This window comes from Misgurnus anguillicaudatus, chromosome 20 (assembly GCF_027580225.2).
Source record: "Misgurnus anguillicaudatus chromosome 20, ASM2758022v2, whole genome shotgun sequence".
In the NCBI taxonomy this organism is placed as follows: domain Eukaryota; kingdom Metazoa; phylum Chordata; class Actinopteri; order Cypriniformes; family Cobitidae; genus Misgurnus; species Misgurnus anguillicaudatus.
The window spans coordinates 1,294,025-1,316,311 of record NC_073356.2 but is presented as its reverse complement, the minus strand read 5'-3'; the positions used below and the strand labels follow the sequence as shown (position 1 = coordinate 1,316,311).

The 22,287-nt window shown below is 40.5% G+C and overlaps 1 protein-coding gene across 2 annotated transcripts; it reads right to left on the bottom strand.

Moving 5' to 3' along the window:
* Positions 1–231: 231 nt before the first annotated feature.
* On the bottom strand, positions 232–19,188 carry tmem222b (transmembrane protein 222b). Of its 2 annotated transcripts, none has more exons than XM_055220275.2 (6): positions 18,968–19,188; positions 16,111–16,195; positions 8,535–8,566; positions 8,286–8,382; positions 8,058–8,188; positions 232–990 (listed from the first exon to the last, which is right to left on the bottom strand). In XM_055220275.2, the coding sequence occupies exons 1-6, from the start codon at positions 19,084–19,086 to the stop codon at positions 903–905; spliced, it is 552 nt and encodes a 183-aa protein (XP_055076250.2). In that variant the 5' UTR covers positions 19,087–19,188; the 3' UTR covers positions 232–902. The 2 variants fall into 2 exon arrangements, with proteins under 2 accessions (XP_055076250.2, XP_073714090.1); XM_073857989.1 differs by lacking the exon at positions 18,968–19,188 and adding an exon at positions 16,307–16,440.
* Positions 19,189–22,287: the final 3,099 nt, after the last annotated feature.

The following is a 22,287-nucleotide window of genomic DNA, read 5'->3' as shown; positions in this document are numbered from 1 at the left end:
CTCAAAATGCAGTGTTTTATCGTGAATAAAGCCCACCTATTGACCAATCAGAATCAAGGATTGGAACTAACCGTTTTATAAACAGCAATTAAATTACAGAAGTTAAAAGGATTGTAAATTTCATGTTGACTAAATAATGCAATATAGTAATAGCTGGCCAGGCATTTTGTTGCAAATGATGCTTTTGAAATATACGTAATGCAAACAAGACTTAATAAATAACACAGTAACTAACAATAAGTTTTTTAGTGGTAATCACCATACAGAATTATATTTTTGTATAAAAATAGAACAAATTACACTCAATAAAGCATGCCAAGGTACTGTTATTAAGATTAAAGCAGTATTGCTGAATAAAACTAAATATTAAAAATCAGAATATTAATATCCTTGTTTTTTAAAGAAAATCTTTTTTTATCTCCATGCATTTTTTTTCTATGATAAATTCTGCTCTCAATCAAAGAACATAAAATGATTAAAAATGTATACAGTAGTGTAGTGTTTAAAAAAAGACTTTATAAATTTGAAGTGTTATTTTATATGTGTAAATATAGTATAACGATCAACATCTAATCAAACAATAACTAAGCACCATAAGGAGTTACACCAGATTATGCCTTTGGAAGACGTTTAAGGAAATAGCATGTCGTACATCACCACAACACACTGAAGGCATGGTGTATTTGCTGTCCCTATCCAACGACACAGAGGACCAGCATAAGACTTTTAAGGTTGAGCTCCTCTACGTTCTGAAGAGTTGGACTGGATTGTATTCACCACCTCTGGTCCAGTTGAGATTCATTGGAGTCCCACATTTAGCTGAAAAAGTGGATCTCCTGCAGGACGCTGGGCTTTGTACCAACCCATCCTGAACCACCCCACCTCTATCAAAGCATGCTGGGTCATCGCAGGTTTAGAGATAGGGTCACAGCCAGGATGACACTGGTTAGGATGAAGAACGGAAGCCAGGTCTTTAGAAAGCCTGCACAACTGTTGAAAATCAAAAATGCAGTTGTTGGATTAATGATATTAAGAAAGGTATATGACACTAGATCATGAAGAGGTGTCGCCATGATGCTATAGGGTGCTTGCTATGCTGAACAGTTTAGGTATTCTGAGCAGTTTTGTGACGAACTGTAATAGTAAGCTCTCAGTGTGAGCAATAACTATCGCTTTAAAGCATTACAGCATTATGCTGCGTTTACACCAGCCGCGGTAAGCGCAAGTGACTTCAATGTTAAGTCAATGTGAAGATGCGTTGACGCGCGTTTGGAGGTCTCGCGGCGCGGATGAGGCGTTTGGCGAGGTAGACGCAATTCCGCCTCATTCACGCATCTAGTTAGCGCGAATGCCGCAAATTGAGTGTCTGGTGGGGTACGCGTGAATGGTGATTTTTGTGCATTTTGCGTTTGACGCGAATTTGCGGCTGACGCCCGAGTTGAAAAATGTAAACTTTGGCAGATTTTCACGCCGCGTTAACCAATCAGGAGCCTGCTTGCTGCTGTGGCGGTAGCCCCACCCGGAGTCACTCATTCAACATGAAGGAACGCTTGATATTAGGCCTGGCAAACTCGATTCATTTTGAGGATCCGGGTTATTGTGAGTCACTCACTAAAGTGATCCGGGTTGTGTGAGTCACTTAAGTCAGTTTTGCTAAATCAAGGAAACTCAGTACAGACCCACTTGTAACCGACTGATCCGCGCGACTCGAGATTCTCAGAGCCGGAAACATTGCAGACTTGCAGACCATGGGACTTATGAGACTTCACTCGCTCTACAGAACCACTAGCCAGCTGATTCGCGCAAACTGACTCGAGTGAGGACATTGGGCAAATGGGTAAGCTGTAAATACACATTTCACTTGAGTCACGTGACGTTTATCGACACGCGCCGTTTATTTTCCCCATATAGTAAGGTGACCAAATACAAACTGGTAACTCTTTCAATAAATGCACAATCAACATCAGCCATCTTGCAAAAAGACAACCGCATAGCACTTGCCCCACCCACAAGAAGTGGATTTTGCCTCTGACGCACGTCAAATGCTTGCTTTTTCCGCGCGTGTACTTCGCTCTAAGCACGCAAATGCATTCAAACTGTTCAAGTGGCAAATTAGGCGCGGTAGACGCGAATTTTGATGCCTCAAACGCGGTTGGTGTAAACGCAGCATTACTGAATCATTAGAAATAAATGCTATTGAAACACTCAAGACCTTCAAATTACACCTGAGAGCTACCACTAAAATCACACTACACTCTTAAAAATGCTTTATAATATAAAGAACCTTTTTTTCCAAAGAACCTTTTTCTTTTAAAATATAAAAATATTTTGGAATTCATTTCCTAATATAAATTCAGATTATATAAAGGTACAAAATAAATGTATAGAAAATTACAGAACCTTTATTACATGGCACTCTAAAATGCTTAATTCTGATTGGTCAGTCGCAACATTCCAAGGTATGTTATTCCGAGTTATACCACAGACCTGTTGAATGCTCTATTCTGATTGGTTGAAAAAAGTTCCACAGGTTTTGATTATTTTTTAATAAGCGCACACCTAACCTGTCAAATGTCTTAAAATAACCACCAGAACAATGTCTGTGGTAACCATAGCCTAACTGTGCATTCACACCACCACCTTCGAGAGCGTCAATAAAAGCTCTGGCTGCCCTGCCAACGACGCTAAAGAAAAGGTGTAATGAACGCTCTGACGCTCGAATGCAATCTCTGAACTACTCTCAGGCTGAGGTTTCTGCCTTCCGATTGGTTGCCACCGAACATTTCCGCCTTCCGATGGGTTGCCGCCGAATCGTGTCATATCTAATTACCATAAAGTTGAGCTGATTTCAACTCTCCTCGACGCTCACGCTGTACATGACGCGCCGCTGCTCGCCGCAGGCTCTCATTGAAAATGAATGACTTCCGGCCACTTTGACGCTCTCGCCGGTGGCGGTCTGAATGCAAAGTAAGAAAGGTATAATTGACTCTTTTGAATTATTTGAAAATAATGCACACTTTGCATCGTGCTACATTACCACCTTGGATGTGCATTATTTTCGAATATTTCAATGGTCCGTCATCAATTATTCCTTACTTAACAACCGCCTGAAACTAATAACACATGTTAACCCAGATGCTGCAAATCATTTTTAGAGGTACAGTTAAATATTATACAAAACTGACGTTTAGTAACATATATGACATTATATCTACAAATGATTAAACCAAAGGTGTGTTTTTGACATTTGATTGTCTTGTCCAATCTTAAAACCGGAAGTAAATGTGTTTTCCTTGCGGAAGGTCAGCATTCATTAATGCGCAAATAGAATATTTTAAATCAATCTTGAATGTTCCTTACCTTACTTTGATTCTTCTAAGGCATTACTGTGAAGAACCTTACAGTATAAACACCTATATTTTTAGCAGTGTACTCTTAAGTACTTCTGTCCCTACTGACTGCACATGGTGGTGCTCGGACAGCAACTGGCTCTCAAAAAAAGAAGTTGTTAAAAAAAAAAAAGAGTTGTGTCCGGAACAATCCCTCATTAGACTTTGAGTGGACAGTTTCAGGTGTCGTGGCATTTTTGCTGACATCCAAAACCGCGCACTGGGCCCAATTTTCAGTCTTAAACTATGTCTACTCCTGCAGTAGAGAGGGTTACAAAATGCATCACTAAAGTTGGCTGCAGTTTTAAACCTGGATCAAACTAGACACCCAAAATGTGGTTTGGATTTCATGTAAATGTTGTCACATAGCCATAGATTCAGTCCCAGAACGCTCTTCACTGCATGAAGACTGGCCACGTACACAGAGACTTTTGTTTAAGGGCTCCAAGCTCTTTTAAAATATGACCTACGACAAAAAAAAATTTTTAATTCATGGAATTCAAATTTGTGCCCATGCATGTAAACCACACTAAAGTCTCATAATTATAATAATTAAGAGAAAACGAGCATCAACCTTTCATTTCACTCATTCATTTCACATTGATTTCAATCTTTGACGTGATCTTACTCAGTCAATATTAAAGATATTACGGTTATATTTGAAGAGTTTCGTTGCAAAACGAGATAAATCCGTTTCTTTTAATTTTTCAGAAAAATCGTTTTTGGTTGTGCATTCCAATTAATATAAATTCAACTGAAGTTGTTTTGATTTGATTTAAACATTCATAACTTAAAAAATACAGCTAAGTAGCACCATAAAACAAGTAATAACATGATAACATAATAATAAACATGTTTTGACAAAAATGTTAAAAACAGAGTTCTCTCGTTTTGCAACGAAACTCTTCATTTTCACAAAATGTCCATTATGTAGGATGAGTTTATATGTACTCTTTGTGAAAACATACCATACCCATATTACAATTTTTATTTTCCATTAAAACAAGTCATCACACTTAATGTCCATATCTGCAGCCCCTCTGGGCAGCTGTTTTAATGATACAAGACCAAGTCATATTTACTTGAATTGGGAAAATGATCTCTTTTGAAATTGCGGTCTAAAGTAATAAACACATATTTTTGACAATTAAACTTGAAAAATAATGCATGATAAATTTTATTTCTAAAACCTGAATTTAATTTGAAAAACACTTTATTTAGGTTGCTCCAGCTACTGCGCATGCACAAAGGTTGGCAAAAGGTGTGTTCGGGTTCACGCGGCGCTGTGCAGACGATTGCCAAGGTTAACTTTAGCGTCACTTAAAAGGATAATAACAAATAACAGACTTCATATGAATAATAAAGAGAAATAAATTGATGAGACAAAAAATGCCAGTTACCGTAGATATATCCAATTATTTTATGTTTGACCATCAGATACCGGAAGGCATAGCAGCTGCACTGAGACAGCTGGAAATTTCAGAAGAACTTGCTGAAATGAGGCTGCCCTCGTCGGTGTATACGCCGCTGACCACCCACTGATTCAACAGACCTCACGTATCCAGGCGCTATCCTTACTAACTGACCATATATTTGAAGTTTATTCAGATATATTCTCGACTGAACAGCTCTTAAAACTACATTTTATGACACAGAAAGAGTAACATTTCAATATTGTGCAAGCTTTAAGGTTTATTGCCGTTGACGCGAAATGCATTCTGGGAAACTTGGCTGTCCGAAGTCCGCACAAGTCACCTCAGGATGCATCCTTCATAAAATAGGCGGATCAAGAACGCATCCGGGAATGTTATGTGAACTTGGCTTGATGCGAACTTTGATTTGAAACAGTACTTGGGCCGCGACTGATGACGTTTTACAAGTCCACAAAAGCACAAGTACAGACAAGAGGTGTTTCTCAATGTCAAGGACTTGGCAGGACTGGTCCCTCCAAGTCATCTCCTTCAGAGGCTAGGCGAGGCTCCTCTTTAGCACTGGGAGAACACGTAAATGGAACAGGCTAGCAAGTGCACATTATTACGTCAGTGAAAAGGTCTGCTTTCGCCGCTGTGCCCATAGGATTGTAGTAGGTGATTTGGGAGCGCGAAGAGCATGAAGGCTACACATATGCATCTTTTCCTGTATACAAGATATTTTCCGAACAAAAGACTCAGTCCTTGGATGAATTTCCGAGGATCCTCAACATTGGAACAGTCCTTCAACGGATGTCGATGACGTAGCATCCTTGAAATTCTGGCTTTTGAGGATCCTTCCTTGACATTGGCTATGTTTACATTTTTGCACGAAATTGTGTCAATCCGACTGAATTTAATACGATTGAAGGTTACGATGATACAGTTTACATGCACAATTAACATTGCAATCTGATTTAAATGTTCGTTTACATGTACATTATATATCCGAACCGAAAGTCTGCGCAAGCGCACAGCCAGGGTTGCCAGACTCGCGTATTAAAACCATCCAAATGGACATTTAATACTAGCCCAAAAGCATCCCAATGACTATTCACAGCCCAAATACCAATGACTTACCAACAAAATAATTTAATCTTTAACCCACAAAAAAAAAAAAAAAAAAACTGGTGGAAACAGTTTAAACAGTAGCCCAAATCTAAACTCTAAAAAAAGGAATAGGACTTGGCAACGCTGCACTGCGGACAGCATCTCTCGTTGGAGTTCATGCTTTATCTCTGGATAAAAGTCAAAGCTGAGTTGGAGAAAGTTGTTCTTAAGAAGTTTTCAGATATAGATGATGAAAACACACTTTTCAAAAAGCACAACACTATTTTATTGCTTTAAGTAGCCTAATGTTTTAAAAGTATACATAAACGCTGCACAATTGAGTACATCGCTTGTACAGCACGTGGCGTGACCCCATTAACCTTACCTTAATAATACGTGATGCGTTATCTTCTTGTTGTGTGTTTCTATGGCAAGAATCATGTGATATAAGAGTTTAATATAAGACGTGAAGTTGGGCACAAATGTTCTGCGCATGTGCACAAGGTATTTTTGCACCCGATCGAGAAAATACTATGATTCACGCGTTTACATGAGTACTTTGCTCCTGCTGATCGGATCACTGATCGGAGTACACCACCCCCTTCAATACGATTCAAATTAGCATCGGATCATCCTCAATCATATTCTCAATCGTATCGATTTTGTAAAACTGAGGGAACAGTTTCATAATCTGTGAGTACGGTTTATAATCTGAGGGGACGAATTACAAAATCGTGATCACGGATTTGCGGTCGTGTTTTCTTTTCTCCAATGGGTGACCTAGTGCTCCGTAATATTGATATATTATGTATGAACATACTAATACAAAAAGACTTACACATAGACTGCACCTTTCTCTCATATTCACCTGCAACTCAGAGTTAAATTACATTTAGCAGACTTTTAGTTTTGAACCCTGATCTCCCGATTCACAGTCGGAGACATTACACTGTAAAAAAAATCCGTAGAGATTACAATGTTATTACAACTGGGTTGCCGGTAATTTACCATAGATTTAAATTTATGTTATTTACTGGCAAGAGTTTGTTCGAAGTTAAATAAATTTTAAATAGTAACAAGTCTTTATCTCCACAGAATAAAACCATACAATAACAGCCTCATGCAAAGCATTCTGGGAACCAGAAATCATCATCAAACTTTTTCTGTTTTTTGATTCAGATTTTGTTTCCCAAAATGTTTTGCTTGATGCTGTTTTTTTAGTTTTACTCTGTAAAGACAAAGACTTGTTAATATTTAATGTTCATTTAACTTTGAACAAAATGTTGCCAGTAAAAAACAAATTTAAATCTACGTTATTTTACCGGCAACCCAGCTGCAATTTCTAAGGATTTTTTTTTACAGTGCAGAATGCTTTGCATTAGGCTGTTATTGTATAGTTTTATTCTGTAAAGATAAAGACTTAAATAATTTATTTAACTTTGAACAAACTACGGTAAATTACTGGCAACCCAGCTGCAATAACATTGTAATTTCTATGGAATTTTTTTACAGTGTACAGCTGACCTCTGTTTTCAATGTAAATGACATAATATAAAAATCAATTACAAAGGGGAGTGCTAAGACTAGAGATTTGCATTAATGAAAGAACTCATACTTCATTCCAAACGGTGTATGTTAATGTAACATGTAGCCTAACTACTTTTTTGGGGGGATTGGCAACACGATAATTCATAACCTGTCGTAAACAAAAAAAAAACTGCTATGCGGTTTTGGATCATTGATAACAAGTCTGAATTTAAATATGTTTATAAAAAAAGAGTCTATAGCCCTATTCGGACGGGATTAGTTTTACAGGGGGACAAAATTTTTAACTGCCGTGCACTGCTTCAAGTCAGCCGCCGATCAGTCTGCACAGCGAACACACTTAAATACTTCATGTTACTCTGTACAGAGCGCCTTCCATAGAAAATGATTAGTCTTTAACAATTGGCTCTTTTTACTGGAAGGCGGGACTTTCTTTGCTGAAGCGATTGGACCCACTTTTTGCAGTAATGTCTTTATAACACATTGATGAAACACTACATGTTAATCAAGGTGCATTTACTTGTACATCTCTTATTAAAGAATTGATAGCGTTATTGGATTTAAAATTTGTCCTGCAAAACATTATCACTGATGTCCTCCTCACCTGACGTGTTTGCCATGAATGAGAGCGAGCAGGCAAAGGTTCACCATATTCCACGAGGTGCTGTTGTCATAGTGCATCAAGTTCAGCGCCATAGCCACGTGTGAATGACAATTGTCACAACAAAGGTTGTGCTGGAGGAAAGAGAAGTGTCACAAAAGAAATAGTAGTTCATTCACATACACACTGGTTTGTGGAAATAAAAAAAACATGCAGAAACACACACATTACCATTCTCTGTTTATACTCTTCTGAGGCATTGTGAACTGCCGTGTCCCAGGCGTTTGATCCGCTAGCATATACTTTACTTGCGTCCAACATCCAGTACCTGAACAAAAAGGCATTATTGAAATATGTACAAAGTATGCGTATTATAAAATGTTTCATGAAAGGTCTAACAAACCAACATTTCTATTATAAGCTCTTAATGAAGGATATTTAGGATATTTGAGATGTTCAAACAAATATTTTTAAACTCACTTTGTTGGTCTTCCAAAAGCCATGTTGTCCTCCTGCAAAAACAGGTAGTAACACTTAGACTTTAAAGACATCAGATGACTTTCACGTTTCAGCAAATATACTTGTGGTGGTAGCCAAAAGATTGAACCACGTAGTGTCCATGTCACCCATAGGTTTGTGAAGAGCTTTTTTGAAGCCAATAGTTGCTGGGGCCTGTTGTCGCCATCTTGGCTCCACATCACCGCGCATCACTCGTGGATAACCGAAAAGGGGTAAAGATGAGGTGTCTGGTTTCTGAAACCACGTCTGTCTAGTTCAACTCTAGTGACAGCAGTGGCAGTTCACCCGTCACTCAAGTGGCCACGCCCTTAATTATGCAAAACTTATATAAAGCTTTATATAATTTAAAAGAATGAGTTACAAAAAATGCACCCTCCTCACAATTGTCATGAAGGGCAAACTTAGCTATATAGACCAAAAACACTTTTTGTACCAGACTGTAAACATATTATTTTCTTCTGTAAATTTGGGCATTTTAACAAGGAGGTCTATGGGAATTCACTCCCTTTTGGAGCCTAGCGGCCAACCGACGAATTGCAGTTTCCATGTTGGCTTCATCAGAGAGATCGGAAGGGTGCTCTCAGGTTAAACACAATTATTCGGCACTTAAAAATGTACAATATGTCACCCATCTTAAAAAATGCAGAGACTGTGATTTAAAACATTATTCCTGACGAGTTACAAACATCGTTTTTGTGCCTATGAAGCCCTCAGGCAAATGATGCTGAGAATAGAAAAATGAGAAAATGATAGATTTTGTTTTATTGCTTCCCTTGCCAAGTGTGTTCCAACATTCTGAGACACAACTGCAAAACTACCTCCTTTTGAAGGGTTCTGCCATTCAGACAAGCAGAAGCAAAGGGATGCTCATTTCTAATTTTATTACACCTTCTGTTTGTTTAAGCATCTCGATCAGTCCAGACAGCACCATAGATACGAGACTCTCAGGCCCGGTTTATACCTGGTATTAAGAGGCGTTTTGGTCGATTGGATCACAAGTGGATGAGAGAGACACATTCCCATTCACACCTGCTATTTTAACCTGTCTCTTTAGTCCACTTTCGACCGCTTCTGTTCTGATTACTCGAGGGGATGGTCTGTGGACGAGTTGTTAAAGCATGAGCAGGAGAAATTACGGGTTTAAGTTGATGTTAGTGAACATGCTGCACAGAGTTTTGCACATGTATCTGTAAGGGCTTTCTCAGATATTTCAGAGCAATTGATGAAATTAGTTTGTGCAACTTTCAAAGACATTGCAAAATTGAACAAAAATGAAAGAGGCAGAGAGCAGCCGCTTTAGTTTTATCATCAATGAAGGCCTAAAGAACGCCCCTAACACTGTGGGGCAGAACCAATGGAAAAACACATTTTAATATTTTTTTAGTTTTAAATGAAGCCAAGACGTGTGAAGATCTGACCCCCCTCTTTGAACAATTTGCTCCTTATGTTACATCATGTGCAAAAAATCTAGATGTGACACATTAGATTGTAACTTAAACTTTGAGAAACATATCACCTCTGTGGTCAAATCTAGCTTTTTTCATCTGCGGCGTGTCTCTAAGCTTAAACCTTTACTTTCAAAATCACAACTTGAGCAGATTATAAACTTGTTTGTTCTATCACGCCTTGAATATTGTAATTCCCTGTACACTGTAAAAAATCCAACTTCAAAATGTTCTTTCAACAAAGGCTGCGTTTACACTTGGCATTAACATGCGACCTGTATCCGGATGTTTGTATCAAAGTGCTCTATAAATGAGTGAGTGAGTGAGTGAGTGAAGGAAGGAAGGAAGGTAATACCAGGTGTAAACAGCCCTTCTGTCTCGAGATATCTTGGTATCAAAATATATATATTTTTTTAATAACTTGAAACCACACACTGTCCCGCTCGTATCACATGCAAGACAATCTTTAGTTCTTTAGTCTGCCACAAGCAGAGTTAAGTGGACAAGATCACGATGCGCTTCAATGTGTGCTGGTCCGTGTCAAAGCAGGTCAAAAAACCATCTCATGTTACTGGCTATGTTTTACCCAAGACATTTCCCTTTGCTCCTGTCATGTGTCTAAGAGGGATCTGTTTAAAAAATATTGCCCAAACTTATAACTTATAGTTCGAACAGCTTGTCTGTATTTTTAGATATGAACAAGTGTCTATATCTGCCACATGGTTTTATTTAATATCTTATGCATTATGGGATAGATTTGTTCTAAAGGTGAACTCTGGGATAATGCCATGTATTTTTAACAAGAAGACTCTCAATTGAAATGGTTAAGAACATGGCCATTAAAACCACAGACAGCCCACACATGGATGTGTAACACTTTTATCACACGTCCCATTAGAAGTAGGAAACCTCCTCTGCTCATCACCTTTGTGCACAGGTATAGATTGTCCTTTTGGAAATAACAGGACGTCTCTGTGCAAGGTCAGGAGAAGGCCTAGTATTGCACTTTCTAGTGATTTCCAGTGGGAATGAAATTTAATGAATGGAATTTATAGGAAGCTTAAGAGCACTTTATCTAGAGGAACCATCTTCCCTACCATCAGATACACAGCACTTCCACATTAATAGTGATTGTATTAATACAATCGTATCTGGCCATGTATGTAAATGTCGTGCCGAGAAAGTGTTTAGCCAATATGTGCACATCTTACTTGCGATCATTCAAGAATGGGTAGCTGTTACGTGTAAATCCAGGTAAGACAGGAGCGGATCCAAATGCAGTGTGGTTTTATTAAAAATGACAATAAACAAACAAAACATAGCAGGTAATCCAACAAGGAATCTGGGATACGAAAAACACCATAACATAGACTAACGATCGACATCAGACACTGGAAACACTAGGCTTAAATACACAGAGTAATCAGGGAAAACAAGACACACCTGGGGAACAATCATCACACAGACCAATGAACAAAAGAACTACAAAGAACTACAGACATGGATGACACAGACATGACTTCAAAATAAGAGTACAAGACAGGGTACACAGACAGAGTTCATAACATAGCCCCCCCTCAAAGGGCGGCTTCCAGACGCCCCCCAGAAAACCCCAAAGTACAACGGTCTAGGAGGGCGGTGGCATGGAGGTGGACCCGGGGGAGGGATGGTGGGCCAAGGCCATGAAAGTCCAAGGGCCAGGGCGGAGCCGTAGGCAAAGACAGGGACCAAGGCGGAGCCGCGGGCGGAGGCTGGAGCCAGGGCGGAGGCTGGAGCCAGGGCGGAGCCGCGGGCGGAGGCTGGAGCCAGGGCGGAGCCGCGGGCGGAGACAGGGACCAAGGCGGCGCCGCGGGCGGGGACAGGGACCAAGGCGGAGCAGCAGGCGGCGACAGGGACCAAGGCGGAGTCGCAGGCGGAGACAGGGACCAAGGAGGAGCCGCAGGCGGAGACAGGGACCAAGGAGGAGCCGCAGGCGGAGACCGGGACCAAGGAGGAGCCGCAGGCGGAGACCGGGACCAAGGAGGAGCCGAAGGCGGAGACAGGGACCAAGGAGGAGCCGCAGGCGGAGACAGGGACCAAGAAGGAGCCGCAGGCGGAGATAGGGACCAAGGAGGAGCCGCAGGCGGAGACAGGGACCAAGGAGGAGCCGCAGGCGGAGACAGGGACCAAGGAGGAGCCGCAGGCGGAGACAGGGACCAAGGAGGAGCCGGCAGAACTGGCAACCAGGGCGGAGCCGGCAGGGCGGGAACCCAGGGCGGAGCCGGCAAGGCGGGAACCCAGGGCGGAGCCGGCAGAGCGGGAAGCCAGGGCGGAGCCGGCAGAGCGGGAAGCCAGGGCGGAGCCGGCAGGGCGGGAAGCCAGGGCGGAGCCGGCAGGGCGGGAAGCCAGGGCGGAGCCGGAGACCAGAGAGGGACTGGATACCAGGGTGGTGCTGGTGGTATCATGAACCTGGGTAGAAGAGAACAGAGAGAGGCCCTCTGGGCCTGGTTAGACAGGGCAGTGAGTTCACATATTGACATCTCAGACCAGACAGTGAGGGCAAAGAGCTTGGGGACAGTCTTCTTAGGACATGCAGAGAGTTCAGCACTGGCCATAGTCTTGGTGACGACAAAGAGTCTCTGGGGCATCGCGGTGACCACACTAGCTGACCAATGGGGCTCAGATGACTCACTCGGCTCAGATGACTCACTCGGCTCAGATGACTCACTCGGCTCAGATGACTCACTCGGCTCAATGGCTCACTCGGCTCAGATGACTCACTCGGCTCAGATGACTCACTCGGCTCAGATGACTCACTCGGCTCAGATGACTCACTCGGCTCAGGGAAATCAGAAGACTCACTCGGCTCAGGGGAATCAGAAGACTCACTCGGCTCAGGGGAATCAGAAGACTCACTCGGCTCAGATGACTCACTCAGCTCAGGGGAATCAGAAGACTCACTCAGCTCAGGGGAATCAGAAGACTCACTCGGCTCAGAGGACTCGGGAGATTCACTCGGCTCAGAGGACTCGGGAGATTCACTCGGCTTAGAGGACTCGGGAGATTCACTCGGCTCAGAGGACTCGGGAGATTCACTCGGCTCAGAGGACTCGGGAGATTCACTCGGCTCAGAGGACTCGGGAGATTCACTCGGCTCAGAGGAGTCGGGAGATTCACTCGGCTCAGAGGACTCGGGAGATTCACTCGGCTCAGAGGACTCGGGAGATTCACTCGGCTCAGAGGACTCAATGGGCTCAGATGACTCAATGGATACCTGGAAAGCATCATAGGAGACAGAAGAGCAGTACGCGGACCACACACTCCACAAAGCCATGCCAAATATGGAAATTACTGAGTGCAGAGAACATACCTCAGACTTATTATGCACCACGGAGCTGAAAACCACAGGACGGGGCACCCCGGCCACCCGTACGGATACCAATGGTACATCCATCAGACTGGTGATTAACTGTCGGATTTTTGGCAGTGCTGGAGAGTTCATCAAAGCAGTTTGGTGAAGTGGAGTGGGTGTTGCAGTCATTCTATGAGTTGGTTCGGGTATGGGAGCCATCTCGAGAATGGGTGCGGGTGTTCCTACTGCACCTTTAACAACGGGTACAGTGATGATGGTGGCATTCTGACATATCGGAGCTGGTATGATTGTGGCAAACTCGAAAACTGGGGCAGGTTTAACAACAGCGAACTGAGGCATGGAGTGGGATGAAGTGGCGGCCATCTTCAGCACGGGCGCTGACACAGGGAAAACAGGACTCGGGAGAATAGCGTCCGTGCTAACAGTAGCTCGCTCAGCCTTGGGTCTCTTCCTCCGCCGCCGATGACGTGAGCAATGCGTTGGTTTCATGATGACTGGCTCGAGTGATGTTACAGTCTCTGCGGTTCCTTCGGCGGGGAACTCCCACAAATTCCATCGGCCACGGTTGTGCATGTAACCGACGAAGCCCCAGAAATCTAGTGTTTGCAACCCGTCCACCTCTTGCTGTGGCACGGGTTTATCGAGACATTCATTAAAATAATTTTTGAGTTCCGAGTCACAGAGGTCCAGGCCCAGCGAAAAAGACCAGAAAGTCTGGGCAAAACAGCGCACAGGTCTCCCCTGTTGCCGGAGGGAAGTCAGGTCGGCGAGTGCGTTCCACCATTCTTCCTCCGTGGTGGGGGGTGAAACTTGCACTCGGATATCGCCGACACGGAGCATGAGGACACAGGGAACACACCAGGAAACTTGGAAAAACACGGGAACGAGGAATTACTGCTGGATCCTGAGTGGTCGATCGTTCTGTTACGTGTAAATCCAGGTAAGACAGGAGCGGATCCAAATGCAGTGTGGTTTTATTAAAAATGACAATAAACAAACAAAACATAGCAGGTAATCCAACAATGAATCAGGGATACGAAAAACACCATAACATAGACTAACGATCGAAATCAGACACTGGAAACACTAGGCTTAAATACACAGAGTAATCAGGGAAAACAAGACACACCTGGGGAACAATCATCACACAGACCAATGAACAAAAGAACTACAAAGAACTACAGACATGGATGACACAGACATGACTTCAAAATAAGAGTACAAGACAGGGTACACAGACAGAGTTCATAACAGTAGCACAGTGGCTCACTATTGCCTCACTGCAAGAAGATCCCAGTATAAGCCCCAGGTAAGCCATGGAGTTTGCATGTTCTTCATAGCCCTTTTCACACAAAGATTACGGAAAATACACAAAAAAAACGCTTCCGGGATTTGTCTGGGATCGTTTGATCTTTGGTTCATTCACACTGCCAATGATTTTCCGTAATCTGTGCGTACCGTAAAGGTCCCGTAAAGACACGTAACAGATTTTTTACGCAGCATCTAAAGTTTGCTAATTATCCGTGATTTCTCCGATAGGGGAAGGGAAAGGAGACTCTCATTGGTTTATTGCACGTTAAGGCCAAAACACACCCATTACTCATTATGAGAACAGGAACAACCTTTTAGACTGTGTGCTAGGCGCACAATCCATTTTCCCATAGTTAAATTAGCAAAAGTGAATTCAGACACGCCCTTTTAGACTGTTTGCTGTGTACTTTAGACAAGTACGTATAAGTAAGTGTACACTTAGATCATTAAAATAGGGCCTTAGTGTCAAAGAGCTGAACCATAACCTCTGGTTGTGATGACACGTGCATCCTTACTATGGCACGCCAGTTATAGCATTGTTTCTGCCTCTTGTTCACACAGAACGCTTTCTGTGTATGTTATGGCAATGTTACTAGGTCCTCTTTATTGGACTGATCCCAAAACATTTCCAAAATTTCAAGGCAGAAAGGCCTGTCTCCTGAGATACTTTCATCATCTTGTCCCACAATTCTATGGATGAGCATGCATGGGGAATGTGATTGGTCGAGCCTGGTCGAGTTAAAAATGAAATAAAATGGCGGCCAAGAAAGATCACAAATTAAGTGTAAATAAAGTTTTATTTTCACTTTTTACACCTATTAATTGCATTTCTAATGAGAAATTAGTATTATAGTTTTCAAATATGGGATTAGTTATCACAAAGACGCTCTCAATTTATATTTCAAACAGAATTCCATTACGCTGCCTATGTCCGAATGTGTTTCCCAGAGCTGCCTTCGTGCCCCAAAAGTCTGGAGATCCCTGGATTAAATCTCTAAAAATGTTTTCTATCAAAGAGGTCACTTTTAGTTAACTGACAGGCTTATAAAAACATGAAGTAAAATGTCTTTGATGATGTATATGATTGTTAAATAGTCATGTTTTCACGATCAAACACAGCTGAGCTATGATCTTAATACCAATAACTTGTAATAGAAGGATGACATTTAATGATTGTACTTAATTTATACTTAAACATGTGTGTCTAAAATGTTTTATTTTACAAAAACAATAAGACACTGGAGGCTGTGCAATACTATGAACACTGACCCTTAGCACTGACTAATACAGCTACTCGAATCTTTTTCTGGAAGTATTGATCTCTAGATACTGGAATCAGTTAGTAAAAACCTATATCAGTGGTAAAATTACATAATTACAACTACTGCAAATATTCAGTAAATAAGTAAGGATATTTTGTAGGACTTACAGAGACAAAGTATGGCCCTGCAAAGTCCCGGATGACTCCAGTGGAGGTGCATATGCCCATATGTCCAATAAATGGAAACAGCCATCTAAAAAAGTACAAAAAAGAAATTTTAATTAAAGTCCCACTAAAATATTTAATGTGCGCCATTTTTCCAGTGTTAATGGGATAAATCTAACTTTTTAACAATGACTAATACCTTTTACATACTGCCTGGCACATTTGACAGCTTGAACCATGAACAAATTCAAAGAGACAGTTGTTCAGGACCTGTCCCGAGAATAAAGAGGACCACACTGTGACAATGTTTGTGCCCATATGAAGGGCTGTCAAATGATATGCTTATAATTTAGGGTCACTTTAATTCTAAAGGGCAAGTTATTAAAGAAACATTTCAGTATTTTGGTCTACTTGACTGTTAGAGAAAAAAAAATGAATACACAGAAATATAAGAAAAATCATGAAAATCTTTACACAACAACCTAAAAATAAAGCAGAAAGCTTTTTCTCGGTCTGCATGCTCTTTCATGTCACATAATAAAATAACTGCACTAAAATCTACATATTACGTCCATTCTTTGGCTTGGTAAATGTTTAATATACTTGGTGCCTGGATCCTCAAAAACTATAATGACTGGATAATGTACATTACCCTCACACAGAGTATAGCAACAATAATCATCAAAGCAAGCAATTTAAATCACAAGCGCTCATTTCATTTTACTGTAGCAATCTAACATGATTTTTCTGTTAATATAACTACATTTTTATGATGCACACGTTTATGGGGTGTTGGCAGAACAGCCACAAGACAATATGACCACAAGACTTCTACCAGCCAGTATCCTTCATACACCTGGCCAAAATCCAACTTCTGCTGATTCATGTTATTTTGCCTTTGAAACTCAAGCAGGGCCACAGCAGGACAACCAGATAAGGACGTGGACACCAGACAAAAATTATTCTCAAAGTGATTAAAAAAGTATTAGTAACAGTGCTCTCAAGGTGTAATGTGAATAACAGTATGAATATCCTGGATAAAACGGCACCAGCTGAGCCTCTGAAGTAGAGTAGGGCACGCGCCAACACCCCAGATATGATCCTGTCTATGTGCATATTCATCACCGACCATCCTAGAGGGCAAGCCGCCGACCCAAATTCAGGAGAACAAGAAAACCAGGTGCGAGAGATGCTCACACGGAGATAATCTGGAGTGGAGGAAATCAGGGGACTGTTCCGAGATCAGCTTTAATCAATTTCATCTGATCGAATAGTTATCAGAATAGGCTTGATACCAGGTGAAACATAATATCTCAACCTAAGGTCCATCTACAATCAAAGTGGTACAAAGGTTTCATCTTGGCAATTTATTGTCACTAATGACATCAGTCAGTGTGTGTTATATAACTACTGTGTGATATGCATTGCAAAATATATGTCGGCCAACTTGACAGGAACAAGAAAAGTGTCACAACAATACAATAGTATTTCTTGAAGTACCTTGGAGTGTCATATAAATACAACAGTCCATCTTTGTATTATCACTTTACATAAATATTCAGTAAAACGGTGTAAATATCTTCTTATGGCAATAAAATGTTATTCTAAAAGCCTATCCGGACAGTTTAAATGACATCTGAACGCAAAGTTCATGCTTTCTGCTGCGAATTAAAACACACTGACTTCTCAAGCAAACATTGACTGGATAATACAAATGGATAATACCTGGACCATTACTTTTACATAAATAGATACAAGCCAGATAAATGCTATAATGCCATATTAAAGGTGCAGTGTGTCATTTTTAAAAAGTTCTCTTGACAGAAATGCAAAATAATATCCAAAACTATATTATCAGGGGTGTATAAAGACCTTTATATAATAAACCGTTATGTTTTTATTACCTTAGAGTGAGACATTTTTATCCACATACACCGAGGGTCCCCTTACGTGGAAGTCGCCATTTTGTACCGCCATGTTTCTACAGAAGCCCTTAACGGAAAAACTTTTTTACTAAGTTGCCTCCGTCAATTACTTTTTTTGGTGGTGGCTACCATAGCGTTTCAAAAGCCAGGGAAGAGCAGTGGACTGAGCCATAGGTTGCAATTCGCAGCCTTACCACTAGATGCCCTTAAAATGTACACACTGCACCTTTAAATAGCTGGAAGCTAATTTCTGTGGCAGCCTATGGCTTTGCATTAGCAGCATGGGTTCATGGATTCGATTCCCAGAAAACACACAAACCGTAAAAATACATACACCTTGAATGCACTAGTAAGTCACTTTGGATGAATGGATCTGCCAAATACATATTAAATAAATAAATAATTATTCACAGAGAAGTATTCTCTCATGGTTGGATGTAGGCCAATAGACCCCGTGCAACTCCAATGAATAATGCTACTGTATGCAGCACATGACACTACTTTTAGAGCTTAAAATGCCCAAATTCTCATTGACTTCCATTACATGCAAAACAGCAGCACATTTTTCTAAATATCAACTTTTGAAGTTCTACTACTGAAGAAGGTAAATCATCATGTGGGTTTTAAGGACGTGAGGGTGAATAAATTACGACAAGATTGGGATAACTGCTGCTTTAAAAAACAACAGTCGGGAATATGATGGGAAACAGGTTCAGGACAAACTGCAGAGTCAGTTATTTTACAGCTGTCAACGCGACGCGACACACGAGAAAACCAAAACAAATGCTGCAAGCGCTCGGTGACGCGTCGATATCTTGCGATGTATACGGGCTGTAACGCATCCATACACAAAAGCGGCTTGTATGTGTGGGACTGTGTCGCTTTTGAAACATCAACACGAAGCGAAAGTAACAGCGGATGCGAGAATCACTCACGACAGCACGGGGATGGGCGTCCACACGATACAGTAGGGGTAGCGGCTCGAGCTCGGGTCTATCCTCTCAAACGCTATGTTATAATTCTTCATGGAGTCTGTGTCGATAGCATCCGCCATCACCAGCTGTGAGAAATCAACTTCATGCGTTCCGCTTCCTGAAAGCTGCAGCGCGCGCTCTCGACAGGAGCAGCGCGTTTCCGGGGTCCTTGAGTGAACTGCAAATGTGCGCTGGCTGGGTAGCTAAAATCAAGCAGTGCGATAAATTAATAACTAAAAATTACCAAATACATACGGTATACGCACACATAGGCTTGCTTGCATATATGGGTCATTCTTTAGGATATTTGTGGTTACAAGTGGTGTCCCTCTACTTTACAACAGTTAAACTAAACTTTAAATACCATGTTTGTATTTTGTAGGATAAATACTTCGTGCACTATTAACATTTTTTTTTTAAATACAATTGAGATTGCATTTGTAACAAAATATGAATTTTTCCTTCGCGCCATACCTCAGAAAGGTATCATGGATTGTAATTGCAAAAATATACAATTTTTAACACAAATGAAGTGGTTATATTATGAATATAAATTTTATTTAACGTGTACAATTTTAATAAATTGTTTTATATTTTGTAATATTTAAGAAAAAAGTAGTGTCCACCAAAATCATGTCTGTGGTGTTACAACAATGGATGTCGCCCCTTTAAAGGGTACATTTTAAAATGCTTTTTAAGATGTCAAATAAATCTTTGGTGTCCTCAGAGTACGTATGTGAAATTATAGCTTAAAATACCATATAGATAATTTACTATAGAACCTTAAAAATGTAACATGTAGGCGTGAGCAAAAATGTGCCGTTTTGGGGTGTGTCCTTTAAAATGCAAATGAGCTGATCTCTGCACTAAATTGCAGTGCTGTGGTTGGATAGTGCAGATTAAGGGGCGGTATTCTCTCCTTCTGACATCACAAGGGGGACAACTTTCAATGACCTATTTTTTCACATGCTTGCAGAAAATGGTTTCCCAAAACTAAGTTACTGGGTTGATCTTTTTCATGTTTTCTAGGTTGATAGAAGCACTGGGGACACAATTATAAAAAGAGTGATATTTTCATGATATGTCCTATGTAAGAAAAGGGGGAAATCTATTTGGACTGCTTCCTGTGTGTGTAAAGGTCATTGCAGGTGCTAGTTGATCTGAGGGGTGCATGGGGAGTGCATTCTTTCTTATGTTTTGTCTCTCGTGTTGTGTTTTAAATATTTAAATCAAAATTTTTGCTAAATACATACTTATTAATATTTCCTAAATGTCCCCTGGTGTTGAAATCATCATGATGGCAGCCTCCATTTTAGAAAAGACTGGCTAATTTGTCTGTGGTGTTACTGTCTTTTCACTTCAAATATTGGTAACACCACAGACATAAGTGAATGTTTCACCAGTGTTTTTTTTTTAATTATTTAAAATAAAATTTTATTAAACTTCAATTTTAATGGATGAAGCATATTAAACTAATTTTAAATGCATAACAATAAATTTTATTAAAAGAAAACAAGCATTTTTACAATTTTTGCCTCTCATTTGCTACACCAATTGAGGAATGGCCCACATACAAGTTTAAATTTAAAGATTTTTTTATTTTCTAAGCACGCACATTGAACTGAATTCAGTAGTCTCTGTGTTGATGTTCTTGAATGCACGTGGTAATATTATTATTTAACCTTACCTAATTCTCCCATGGGTCTCAGAAACATTTTTTCGTTCATTACATTTAGCTCGCTTAGCTAAATTAAAGCTAAGATAATCTTTTTTCACTACATAATTTGGTTAGGGACATGAGAAGCACAAGGCAAATGGAATTATGACAACAGAGGTTTTAACAATGTTAAATGTCTTACAAAATAAAATGTCAAATAAGCTCAGCCTTTCCTTTTATTTATAATGCCCTTTTCTTATACCCAAAGCCCTACAGGATAAGACCACACTCATATAGGTGCTATATAGCCTTAGTATTAATTAAATATATATATGATATTTGAAAATGCATGCACAATTGTTAAAAGAAGTTCTAACTATTCATTTTAATACACTATTTTCACAAAACTAGTGCAACACGCAGTGCATTTACACATCAAAATGAATGTGCTTTATTAATGTCTAGTTTCTGTAATGGAACAAGAATTTTGTATTGTCCACAATAAGATCAAAAAAGATTCTCAACAAACCAAGCAAAGGCACATCAACACACATGCTGACGATTTCTGTCTTTCTGTATGACAGACAAAACACTATCGACAGTGAAAAATGTTCAGCATCTTTGCCCGAGACATAGTTGGTCTGCAAGAGAGATTTTTTTCTTTAAAGCTTTGAAAATGCCCTTTGAAATAGATCGTATGCTGTTGTAAATTATAAATCAATTAACCATACATTGTAAGAGGATACATCTGTACTCAGTCTAAAGGAGGAGAAGAGAGGCTCATGGGAATGCTCTGCAGCCATATGTCCCCCTCACTAGCCACCATTAGACCTGACAGGTGATATATGGTGCACACAGCAAAAACAAACTACTCAGCAAAAGCAGGCAGACATTGATAAACGAAGGCACGGTGACACACATACGGCGAGCTCATCGTAGCCGAGCCCGGGGAGTTCTTCTGCGAAAATGCCACCTCAATTTCTGCCTGCAGCATCCAGCCCAATTAGGGCAGAAATGTGCAGGCCAGTGTCTGTAACAACATCATTTTAAAATCCACTTCCTTAATGTTTTTATCACTCCCCAGATTCTTCTCTTCTGCTTCTTTTCTGTTTGTAAAAATATCCCAAATGAGCTTTTGTTGCAGAAACTCAGTTTGAATTTACCCCAGGGTAAAAAAAAAAACTTTTTTGTTTGCATTACAATAAAGAGAAATATTACCATTTGAGATATTTTCCCATTTGCATTGGTAATAAGAATTATGCAGGGCGTGGGAGTGATTCTTTTTTATGAAAGTAATGTAACAATAAAGAAATGATACGTGCCAACAACTGCAGTGTATAAAGTTGAACGAACGAATAACTGTATATGACCACACAAATATCATTTGATCTTCTGTATGTCAAAAGTTGTCCCTGGAGTCTCTGCACATTGAGTGATTGTACTGTATAGTCTGTGTGGACCTCTGAATCTGACACATTTCATCGTTGGTGGGCAACATGCAGACATCTCAGGGGGATCCTCTATATTTCTATGGCTTAAAATAATAACCTTCAGCTCCACAGTATATCCTGGTGGACAACTCGGCCATATGTACAGAGGTTAATTGAGTCTCCCTGCTAAGGTG

Bases quoted from the DNA above. Each gene is read 5' to 3' on its own strand.
- tmem222b (XM_055220275.2), bottom strand. From the start codon at position 19,086: ATGGCGGATGCTATCGACACAGACTCCATGAAGAATTATAACATAGCG. The intron at 8,189-8,285 runs GTAATGTGTGTG...TCTTTCCTCCAG, and splicing joins AAGAGTATAAACAGAGAATG to CACAACCTTTGTTGTGACAA. The intron at 991-8,057 runs GTGAGGAGGACA...GATTTTCAACAG, and splicing joins ATTCATGGCAAACACGTCAG to TTGTGCAGGCTTTCTAAAGA.